General features: G+C 37.4%; 1 protein-coding gene and 1 pseudogene across 1 annotated transcript; one reads left to right on the top strand and one right to left on the bottom strand.

The window, feature by feature from the left end:
• Positions 1-36: 36 nt before the first annotated feature.
• On the top strand, positions 37-4,629 carry LOC107684687 (kelch-like protein 36). Its single transcript, XM_016481012.1, has 5 exons — positions 37-105; positions 349-431; positions 1,195-2,268; positions 3,408-3,565; positions 3,808-4,629. The coding sequence occupies exons 2-5, from the start codon at positions 357-359 to the stop codon at positions 4,379-4,381; spliced, it is 1,881 nt and encodes a 626-aa protein (XP_016336498.1). The 5' UTR covers positions 37-105; positions 349-356; the 3' UTR covers positions 4,382-4,629.
• A 615-nt stretch (positions 4,630-5,244) lies between these two features.
• On the bottom strand, positions 5,245-10,640 carry LOC107684686 (aldose reductase-related protein 2-like; annotated as a pseudogene).
• Positions 10,641-11,742: the final 1,102 nt, after the last annotated feature.

Genomic DNA, 11,742 nt, shown 5'->3' with positions numbered 1-11,742 from the left:
TTTACTCGTGTATAATATGTGGTTACTTTTAATTATTTTCGACTTGTTTATAGTCACTCACGGCGATTTAACTAGTGATTAATACAGATAAAGAATGGAAAAATGGTAAAATAATATCTGTATTTTACTTTACGGTTGTTGTCACAGCTGAATCGATAAAATATGTCCAGTTATATTGAATATCAATGAAACGTAGTCAGGAATTATTGTGTAAATGTCCCTTTCCTTTTGTGCTCATTCTCTGATTTTAAGCTCTGTCTGTTCCTATTCTGAACGTTTTACTCGTGTATTATATGTGGTTACTTTTAATTATTTTCGATAATTAAATATGATTATGATATTTTGCAGATAGTCTTATGGCAGATGACACAATGGACATGGGGAAGCAATCTCGTCTTTCACGTCCTCACAGAATAAGTGAATCTTCAAAGGTTTGGATAACAGTGTTGTTATTGTTAACAAATAGTGAAACTATTAAAATCATTTTTGCTAATTGAAATAAAGCTAAAATAAAATTTAAAATAAATATTAGATTAAAAATAAACTTTTAAAAACTGAAATGGAAACTAACTGAACTAAAAAAAAAACTGAAATAAAAATAAATTAAAGCTAAACAGAAACATGAAAATAATAGTAAAAAATAATAAGAACATAAAAAAATGACAAAAATGTTAAATATTAAAATAAAAGCCAATTAAAATGTTAATAAATACTAAAATGCAATATTTTTTTCAAAAATAATTTTAATTCATTCTATAATATACACATTTATTGTTACATACTCAATCATTGTGTTACTACAAGAAATAACACTTTTATTTTTTACATTCATTTAAAGGTACACTCAGTAGTTTTTTACTAATTAAAAAAGGTTTAATAATAAATAATAAATTAATAGAACTTTTAACAAATTAAAATTGTGTACACTCACATGAGATGAAGAATCTAGTTATATCAGTCTGCTAAACATTTTATTCTGCAAGGAGTGGGTCACGCACCCATGTTGACATGACATGACCAGCTAACAAACATCATACACCCTGACTGATGTGTCAGTATAAAGTTCAAAACCACTGGTGCAACTGGATGATTTAAAAAAAAAAAAAGCACTTTTAATATCTATAGTACCTTTTAAAAATTCTGTATCAAGTGTCTTGAAACTATCATGCACTAACTAACTCTCGTGTACAACAGGTGTATCGATGGGCAGACCAGGCTAACTACCTCCTTCAAGGTTTAAATGAGCAAAGACAGCATGGCCAGCTGTGTGATGTCGTTCTGGTGGCCGATGACCAGCGGATCTCTGCACATCGGGCTTTGCTTGCAGCATCCAGCCCCTACTTCCAGGCCATGTTCACCTTGGGGATGCGAGAGGAGCATGAAGCAGAAGTAGAGCTTGTGGGAGCCTCGTATGTTGGTGTTAAAGCAGTAGTAGACTTCCTGTACAGCGGCGAGTTACCTCTCGATGGTGGAAACATCGACAACGTCCTGGAAACTGCTCACTTGCTGCAGGTGTGGCGAGCTGTGGACTTCTGTTGCCAGTATCTGGAGAAAGAGGTACGTGAGGACAATTACTTGTACCTGCAGGAGCTTGCCTTCCTCTACAGCCTGGACCGGCTGGACGCCTTCATAGACCGCTTCATTCTGGAGCATTTCGCCACGCTTTCCGTCACCTCCGAGTTCCTCCAGGATTTGCGGATGCCCAAGCTTTGTGCTTACCTTGCAGATGAGCAGGTGCAACATGAGAACGAGCAAGCTCTTCTGCAGGTCGCCTTGCAATGGTTGAGTCAAAGACCTGAACGTCTTGCGTTCGCCCAGCAACTTCTCTCCAACATTCGTTTAGCTCTCATTCCACCGGATGACCTCATAGTGCGCATTTTGCCGGCCATGCGCTCCCTCCTGCCCCCGGATGCAGGCTGTGAGCCGCTAGTGGAGGAGGCCGTGGGCTACCACACGAGAGTCAGCGCCCAACCTGTACTGCAGACAACACGCACAGGCCTTCGAGGAGGTGTGGAGCGTCTGCTGTTGGTGGGAGGAGAAGTGTCTGAACGCGGAGAGGAGTTGAGTGCCGAGGTGTGCTGGCTGGATGAAGAAGCAGGAAAGTGGGTCGTGGAGACTCAGCTGCCAGCTCAGAGGAGTCATCACTGTGTTGCTGTTTTGGGGGGATTTATCTTCACCGCAGGTGGAAGCTCCTCACGGGACAACGGGGGAGATTCTGCAAGCAACTTGCTGTATCGATATGACCCCCGAAGCAACTTGTGGATTAAGGTAATACACTTCGCTCTCGATAATGTGACGAGTCAGTGACGGAGTTGTAATAGTTAGCTAAAACTTTTAAGTGAAAGTGACGTGACATGTGGCCAAGTATGGTTACCCATACTAGGAATTAGTGCTCTGCATTTAACCCATCCTAAGTGCACACACACACCGTGAACACACACCCGGAGCAGTGGGCAGCCATTTATGCCGTGGCGCCCGGGGAGCAGTTGAGGGTTCGGTGCCTTGCTCAAGGGCACCTCAGTCGTGACGTGGTATTGAAGGTGGAAGAGAGCGCTGTACATTCACTCCCCCCATCTACAATCCCTGCCGGACCTGAGACTCGAACTCGCAACCTTTGGGTTAACTGAAACTACAATTAAAACCATAAAAAAAAAAATATATATATTAAAAAACTTTTTATTTCAGCTAGTTACCAAGGCAACATTTAATGAACATTTAACTAAAAAGAAAAAAACATGTATATAGATATATATATAATATTAATTATATATAATTATATATTTCAGTTAAAATAAAAATAGAAAATAAAAAATTATAATATAAAACAATTTAAAAAGTAATAAGAACTATAATCGTAATGATACTAAAATAACAGTGACATTTAAGTTTTAACAGCAGGGCCCCAGACTATGACTAAATGATTTCATCTGATCGCTTGTTATTTTATTTTATATTCATTAATTCATTCATTCATTTTATCCAACTCAAGATCAATGCTTTACAGTCAAATGTGCATATTTATGGCATAAAATGCAATTATTTTACCTGTACAAAAACAGTCCTTCAAGCTGCTTTATATTGCAAAACGGTATCATATTATTTTAATATAATATTTTAATGATGCAGTTCGTTTTAATGGTTACTGCACTTCTTACTGCACTAGTATTATTTACCAATAGCAGCTAATGAGTCAGAAGTCTTGCACATTCATAGAAAATAGCTTCCTTTCACATGAAAAAATAAGTGGTTAGATGAAAATATAAAATTTGTATAATTCAGCTTTATTTTTTGTATTTTTAAAAGTTTTAATTTTTATTTGTAATTTTCCTTTATATTCCCAAGCATGAGAGAAGTAGAGATTTGTGCCGTAGTTTGAGTGTTAATCCAAGTGATCTGTTGATCTGCAGGGTGCCCCTATGAACCAGCGGCGTGTGGATTTCTATCTGGGAACCATGGGAGACTGTCTTATAGCTGTTGGGGGACGCAATGATAGTGGTGCTTTGTCTTCTGTAGAAGTGTACCATCCTGCTGAGGACTACTGGACCTACGTTGCAGGATTGCCCAGGTTTGTTAATTGTTTTTGATCATGTTTTCGCAAGGTTGCACCAGTTTATGTGAACATTTATTTTGAATCCTCTTTGTACACTACTGTTCAAAAGTTTGGGGTCATTAAGTTTTATTTTTTGAAGAAAATTTGTAGTTTTATTCAGCAAGAGTGTGTTAAATTGGCCAAAAGTGCCAGTGAAGGCATTTATAATGTTAAAAAAAAAAAAAATATTATACCTAAAACATTTTCTTCTTTCATAGATTCACATATGGTCATGCGGGCACTATTCACAAGGGCATTGTCTACATCTCAGGGGGCCATGATTACCAGATTGGTCCGTACAGACGTGACATGCTAAGTTATGACCCCAAAACTGCGGACACATGGACCGAGCGAGAGGCCATGATCTTGGCTCGAGGCTGGCACTCTATGGCGTCTCTGGATGACAGGGTCTATGTCATCGGGGGCAGCGATGACCATGAGGACAGCATGGAGCGTTTTGACGTGTTGGGGGTGGAAGCCTTTGACCCGCAGACTGATCAGTGGACCAAGGTAGCCCCTCTCAGGTACCCTAACAGTGAGGCAGGGGTGGCGGTCTTGGATGGGAAGATCTACGTATTGGGAGGGTACACCTGGGAGGCCATGGACTTCTCTCAGGGCACTCAAGTGTTTGTTCCAGACAAGGGCCAGTGGGTCTTAGGTCCAAATCTACCGAAGCACATTGCCGGAGCCTCGGCGTGTGTATGCCTTGTCAGACCACAACAAACCAACAGTATAGAGGGTCATAACACAGAGAGAGACAAACAGAATTCCAGCCAGGAGCAGCACAGGTGATTGTCTGGGGATCTGACGAACACTTTTATGAGAGAATTTACTTTCTGAATGTAGGTTGTCATAAGCCAGATGCCATTGGCTGCTTCTCAGATCCTTTTAAAAAGAGGTCAGCAGGAAATACTGTGAAATGTTAGACTATGAATTGAGTTGAAAAGCACAAATTAATATTGCAGTTATTGTTACAAACTTTTTTGGAGTTTTCATAGATGTCCTGGTGGCTTAGCGCATCTTCTGAGTTACAATTAAAACATCCTGAAGTAACAATTTTACATGACTGTTTGCAGTGTTTTGTGTTTATATTTTGATTTTATGAATTACAGTACCATTCAAAAGTTGTTTATTTTAAATAAATTAATACTTTTATTTTGCCACAATAGATTAAATTGATCAAAAGTGACAGTAAATGCTTTCACATAGGTATGTACAAATTTTCTATTAATCAAACAAAGAATCCTGATTAAACAAAATCATTATTTCCACAAACACATTAAGCAGCATAACTGTTTTCAACATTGCTAATAATAATAAATGTTTCTTGAGCAGCAAATCAGCAAATTAGAATTATTTCTGAAGGAAAATGTGACACTAAAGACTGGAGTAATGATGCTGAAAATTCAGCTTTGCCTTCACAGGAATATACTACATTTCAAAATATATTCAAATAGAAAACAGTTATTTTAAATTGTAATAATATTTCACAATATTACTGTATTTGTGATCAAATAAATAGAGCCTTGGTGAGCATAAGAAACTTCTTTCAAAAAGAAAAATCTTGCCGGCTCAGTATGCCTTAATGCTTTATTTTAACCAAATGAAGTTAAAATAATGACATCTGTTAGCGTCTCTCAAAAATATTTTATTCCAGTGCCTTAAAATGTCACAGTTTAGCTATACACATATGAATGCCTGAACCTAACAATCGAAAAAGTGTCTTCTTACTCCGGCCTCCAGAAGTGCTTGGTCATTTTTTTCTACGTGGGTTGAACTTCTTGGTCATCCAAGACTAACAGCATTTCACTTGAAGGGGTAGAAGGGATGCGATTCCAATCTGAGGAGCAACAACACCATCCAGTTAACTGCTAGCAGTGTGTAGTAAGTATACTCTTCACATTATGAGCGAAATACCCTCATTATATACTACATTTGCCAAAATGTATCCCACAATGCAGTACATTTAATAAGACCTTGTCTTTCCAAATGGAGTGTAAGGAATATCAGCGCATTTTAATATCACCTTGAATTCTCATGATTGGTCTGTGACAAGTTTTCACATAAAACAATATAGCATCTACTGTTTAAGTGTGTATTGTTGCATATTGCATGCTGTTTTACATATGATTTAAAAATATACTCTTACTGTGTTATGATGCAGGCCTTCCAGCCTCGATTCAGAGACCTGAGAGCATTCATATCCTCTTCATCCAGAGTGAAATCAAAGATCTGCACCCAGACACATAATAGTGATATTTAATAGTTATAATAGTTATTAGATACAGTATCTAAAAGATACTCTCATTTTTCAGAATGTGACAGGAAAATGTGTATTAGGCCTACTGTTTGTCACCCAAAAATTAAAATTCTGTCTTCATTTCCTCAAAACATTTTACGGTAACCACTGACTTCCATAGTATGGAAATAAATACTGTAGAAGTCAGTGGCTACCATCAACTGTTTGGTTCCCAACATTCTTTAAATTATATTCTGTTGTGTACAACAGAAGAAAGAAACTCGTAAGTTTGGAACAAGTTGAGGGTGATTAAATGATAACAGAATTTTCATTATAGGGTGAACTATCCCATTAATATTTTGCTTTAGTATATACCAGAATGAAACCACAAGATAACAACTGACATCATTAGGAGAAAAAAAAATACTATATAATATTGAAATGTATATATGGAATATTTAGAAGTTTACCTTGGTATTCTCTAAAATGTGGTGGGGTTTCATGCTCTTCGGGATCACAACAATGTCCCGCTGAACGTGATACCGCAACAGAACCTGCAGAACAATCAAATGCAACATTAAATCCCAAAAACAGAAAAGTAGATGCTGCACAATACTCGTACTGAGAAAAGTATGACCTGTGCAGGGGTCCGTTTGTGCTTTTTGCCGATTTCCCCAACAACAGGATCCTGCAGTAACATCATGGGATCCGTATCTCCTCTTTGACTGCAGATGCGGGGAAATGGAAGTAGAAGAATTGTACAAAATAGCATGTGATGTTTAGGTTATACTCTTTGAGAAATGTTTTAGTGAACTCATCTGTCATTCCCCACCTTCTTATTGCTTTGATAAGATTAAGAGCTGATTCTAGTTGAAAAGGTCCCTGAACTTTATAACTTACAACTCTGAAGGTCTTCCAGGTGAGCCAAATGGACTGTAGGCTGTTAAAGCAATGTTTTTGGACTTACAAAACTCAATCAGATCAGACTGAACCAGGTAAGGATGGAGCTCCACCTGTAGATAATACAAGCGTAACTATTAACAATATTGTATCAAATGATTGAATATATGGCTCATGCTAATATGAGAAATATATTTTATATTTCCTTATTAAGGTACCTAATTTGATCCACGCCATCAGATGTAAAAATCTAATCATGATAATGTGACAGTTCATGCACCTGATTGACAGCCGGTGGGATTTTGGCCACGGACAGTAGTGTTTCCAGTTGCTCGATTGTGAAGTTAGAGACACCGATACTTTTCACCTTTCCCTGTGGCTTTCAGAGCTTCCATTCCCTGAAACATATGGCAGCACACTCTAAAGACTTTGAAGACATCGTTTAGTAATTATTACGTGTTAGCTGTTAGCATTACCGTCCACACATCGATATAGTCGATGTCAGTTGTGAGGACCTTTCCATCCTTTTCTGGGAAAAGCTCATCACCAACTTTCTGTATGTTATTGTAAAGTAGCAAACAATTAGTATACTTGAACTTGATTCTGCGATCTATAAATCGTTTCGCAGATTAAAAATAGTAACTGATGCTGATAAACGTGTGTTTGTGTAGGCTATATATAGGAAATAGGAAATAAATGTTAAAAATTATATCGCTTTATCTGGAAAGCATCTGCTCCCTGCAAACATGTCCCTGCTGGGCCCATGCTGGCTTTTTGCGGGCACAGTGGGCTAGGGCCAGCCAACACCAAACCTAAACAGGCCCAGTGCGGGCTTGCTCAGGCGAGGCCCACAGCTTTGTGCTCACCACAGACTCTCTGTGAGCAGCCTACACTATGGGACTGCCCACATTAATCCAATGATGGCCCAGTGTGGACCAGACATGAGCCTGGGTTAAATGCAGAGCACTAATTCCAAGTATGGGTCACCATACTTGGCCACATGTCACGTCACGTCACGTATGTATGGCTTATGTTTGGATTGATGCTGAGTTTAAGACTGTGTATTTGTATGCATTTTAGAAGGACTCTGGCGAGGTTACCACATCATGGTCCAGTTTGAATATGGATTTAAAGTTCTTTTCGACGTGGGACAATAGTCTGGACTATTTTTGACTGTTCCTGGTTAGGAAGAGTCTGGTGTTTGAGAGCCGTGGCGTGTTTTCATTACAAGAGGTTGGATTATTCATTTGCTATCAGTCAACTTCAGCTATGGACAGTGTTTGGACATTGATGTCCAAATCAATCAAATTCAATTGATTAAAATCAATTTATTAAATCCAAAACAGAAAACATTCAGTTCAGGTTAATACAGCTACATATAGCCAAAAATGTAAATACACAAAAGTACAAAAAAAAAAAGCAATGTAAGACTGTAGGATTTCGTCATGTGAAAGTTGATGTGTGCGAAAGTCTGAAATCTGAAGAAATCCGTAGTACGTAGTACAGATAAGACTTTTGCACACATCAACTTTCACATGACGAAATCCTATAGTCTTACATTGCTTTGTTTGCTCTCTTTTGTTTTTTTATGTAGCATTATTAACCTGAACTGAATGTTTTCTGTTTTGTGTTTAATACATTGATTTGAAATCCCTTTGACTACTGTACATTTTTGACAATACAGACATTAGTTATGTGGTGACTGCATCCATTTCAGATGTATAATAACTGTTTTTTTTCCAAAGACTTAAGTTATAGTAGCTGGAAAGTATTTAAAGTGAAACAGATGTATTGTTGTAGATTAATAGTGCGGGCCATGTGTGGGCATAGTGAGGGCTTCCTGGGGGCTAAGTGAGGGCTGACTGTGCAGGGCCAGCGTTAAGGGGCCAACGTTTTGCCAATGAGCAAATTCTCAGGGGCCCTACGCTGGCAGCCCGCTGGGGGCCCTAAGGCTAGCCCTAAGTGGGCCCTTAAAGGGCCAGTGCAGGCTTGTTTGCAGGGCTGTGTACAAACATCTGTAAGTCAGTTTTACATACATTCTAAATCATAAACATCTTAAAGACATCTAATAAACGTGTATTTGACACCTGATAGGATGAGCAAACACAAAAAAATACGTCTTGCAGATGTAAATGCAGACGTCAAATAGACATCTCCGTGATGTACGTGTGCTATATAAATGTGTGTTATATTATATTATAGCCTATTATATTATTTATGTAATGTTATTATTACAATAATAATTGATATTTATAATCTACTTTTGCAAATAATTAATATATATATATACAAATAAATATACATTTATAAATAATAAAAAAATATTCAAATAATTGTATGTATAATTCAAATAATTATTTATCCTTTTTTTTTTCTTTTCTTGTATTACCTTCAGTCCCACTGGAAAGTGCACTAGGTATAGGTCCAGGTAGTCAAGTTGAAGGTCATTCAGAGATGTATTTATGCAAACAGGAATGTCTTCAGGAGCATGATGGGTACTCCACAACTAAAAAAAGGGAAGCATCATTATTGCGTGATGTTTTGCTCCTTTAAATGAGCGCACATTGATTTAGGCCTAATTTTAGAGCGCCAACATAACTTGAACTCACTTTACTGACTATGAACATGTCTTGGCGTCTGATGATGCCCTGCTGTATCATGGACTGGATGGCCTTCCCCACCGCTGCTTCAACCCGGTAGCTGTAGGCTGTGTCTATATGCCGATATCCAGCAGCGATCGCTGCCTCAACTGCCCTCTGACTCATATCTGGGCAAGTGGACTGTTCACCATGTAGTAAATCATTAAAGCATTACTAAGATTATGACATTATTACACTACTAAAAATGACAAGATCACTGTCCTTGACATGGTCCTGCGTCTTAAAAATGAAGACTTGGAGTCAAAAGATATAGGAAAACAAGAGCAATTAAAATATAATATCAGTATTAATTTAGTATAATTGAGATAGATTCTCTTATTACTTTCAAGTAGATTTTATTTTGTTTTCATTTTAATTTTAGAACATGTATTGGGGCTACTATGTGGGGCAAGTTGTCACAATAGAAACCTGTTATCAAATAGCCTATTATTAGTGCATCTTATTATTACAATCATTGAAACCAACATACAAAATCACTGCTAGCATTTGGGCAATGAAGCTTCGGACTTTGTCCACATAACTTCCCAATGGTACAACTAGCTCCTATACTTTCCCATATCCCTATTCAAGTAAATCTTATTGTTAAAAAGTGTCCAGAGTTTTCTGAATGTACCATATATATGTAGGCTATGTATGTAAATTAGAATGTGGCTATTGTAGAAATGTAATGCTACCTCTGGCTTGAATGTTCCAAGTCCCAGTAGTGGCATGTATGTGCCATCATTTAGTTCAATCTTCCTAGGCTGTCCAGCGCTCTCCTCCATGTAAGAAAGATTTGTGCAATGTAAAATGAGTAGCAGCTAAGTGGATTGCCTTGTCTTTCCTGTCGTTTCCTATGCCTCTGTATTTCTAGCTCCAATCTTCCTCTTTGCAGTCTAAGCAGACCTGCCTTCTCTTTATCTTTGCAGTTAATCATTGAACTTGACAAGGGGTGTGTCTGTGCGTATGTGTATGTGGGTGCAGATCATTTAACACTATTGTTCCCATATGTATGTTTCCTGAAACTACAGGCTGTTGGCACAGTTGTCAATGTGACCTTTAGAGCTCATGTGACCCTGTGTTACTTCCTCAAGAATTGAGTGTGAGTGCAAATCAGGATATCCTCAAAGCTGATAGAGCTAAATTAAAATGTTAAAAATAAATGTAAGTTTTACCTCTGACCTTTAATTACCTTTTAACAAGGTATAGGAAGGTATGAAACGACCAAAGATTTGACTTTGAGGCACCCTCTTTGTATTATGTAATTCATGCACCCAACACTAGAGGGCAGCACAGTGACACAGAAAAGCGTTTAAAACTTAAAAAAAAAAAAATTGATACAGCCTTCCAGGTTTTTTCCATTGTAACTAGCCCTTTTTTAATATCTCTCTTGTAAATATATATATTTTCTTAATTGACGTGGTCACCCTCCACAGTTAGGATGTTCTTAGTCATCTGAATGACAAATACAAAACTATTTAAAAAAAATCCAAAATCTGAAACAATCCCAGTGAAAAGAGGGACTAAAATGCTGCTCATACACGTGAAAACTATCACATACACTCTTAAAAAATAAAGGTGCTTAAAAGCTTCTTCACAGCAATGCCATAGAAGAACCATTTTTGGTTCCACAAAGAACCATTCAGTCAAAGGATCTTAATAATATAATCTAATAAGAACCTTCTTTCGCCACTTTTGTGAAACAGAAAGGTTCTTCAGATGTTAAAGGTTCTTTATGGAACCCTTTAGAAAAAAAGGTTCTTCTATGGCATCGTGAAGCACCTTTATTTTTCAGAGTGTAGTTCTAATTAAACTATAGTACACTCTAAAAAATGCTGGGTTGTTTCAACCCAACTTTGGGTCAAATATGGACTAACCCAACCGTTGGGTTAAAGTTTTACATTAAATTTTTAACCCAAAAGTTGGGTTAGTCCATATTTGACCCAAAGTTGGGTTGAAACAACCCAGCATTTTTTAGAGTGTATCTAGTAGGGCTGTGCAATATATCGAAATTGTACATATCGCAATATGCATATCGCTACGGCTTGCAATATTTGGGGCCATGAACAAAAGACAAAGAGAAAATCACTCACTGCTCTTACCTAAATAACTTTTGTAGCTTAAATAAGAATCAGTGCATATTGAATTCATAGAGTAAATACTAAGCAGTGTTGTATTTTTCCTTTTTATTATTCAGTTCCTAAACTCATGTTAAAATGATTACACTAATGTTTGAAATTTTGACATTTTTCAAAGTTGAAATTTTTATGTAATGCTCGAGTAAAACACTCCCGTTCACGTTCAGAAGTTGTTGTAGGGGTGCTTTCTTATTAGAATCAGAATCAGAATGAGCTTTATTCACCACTTAAGTGTGC

Source organism: Sinocyclocheilus anshuiensis, unplaced genomic scaffold (genome assembly GCF_001515605.1).
Source record: "Sinocyclocheilus anshuiensis isolate Anshui unplaced genomic scaffold, SAMN03320099.WGS_v1.1 scaffold93, whole genome shotgun sequence".
NCBI lineage: Eukaryota > Metazoa > Chordata > Actinopteri > Cypriniformes > Cyprinidae > Sinocyclocheilus > Sinocyclocheilus anshuiensis.
This window is presented reverse-complemented; position numbering and strand designations above follow the sequence as displayed.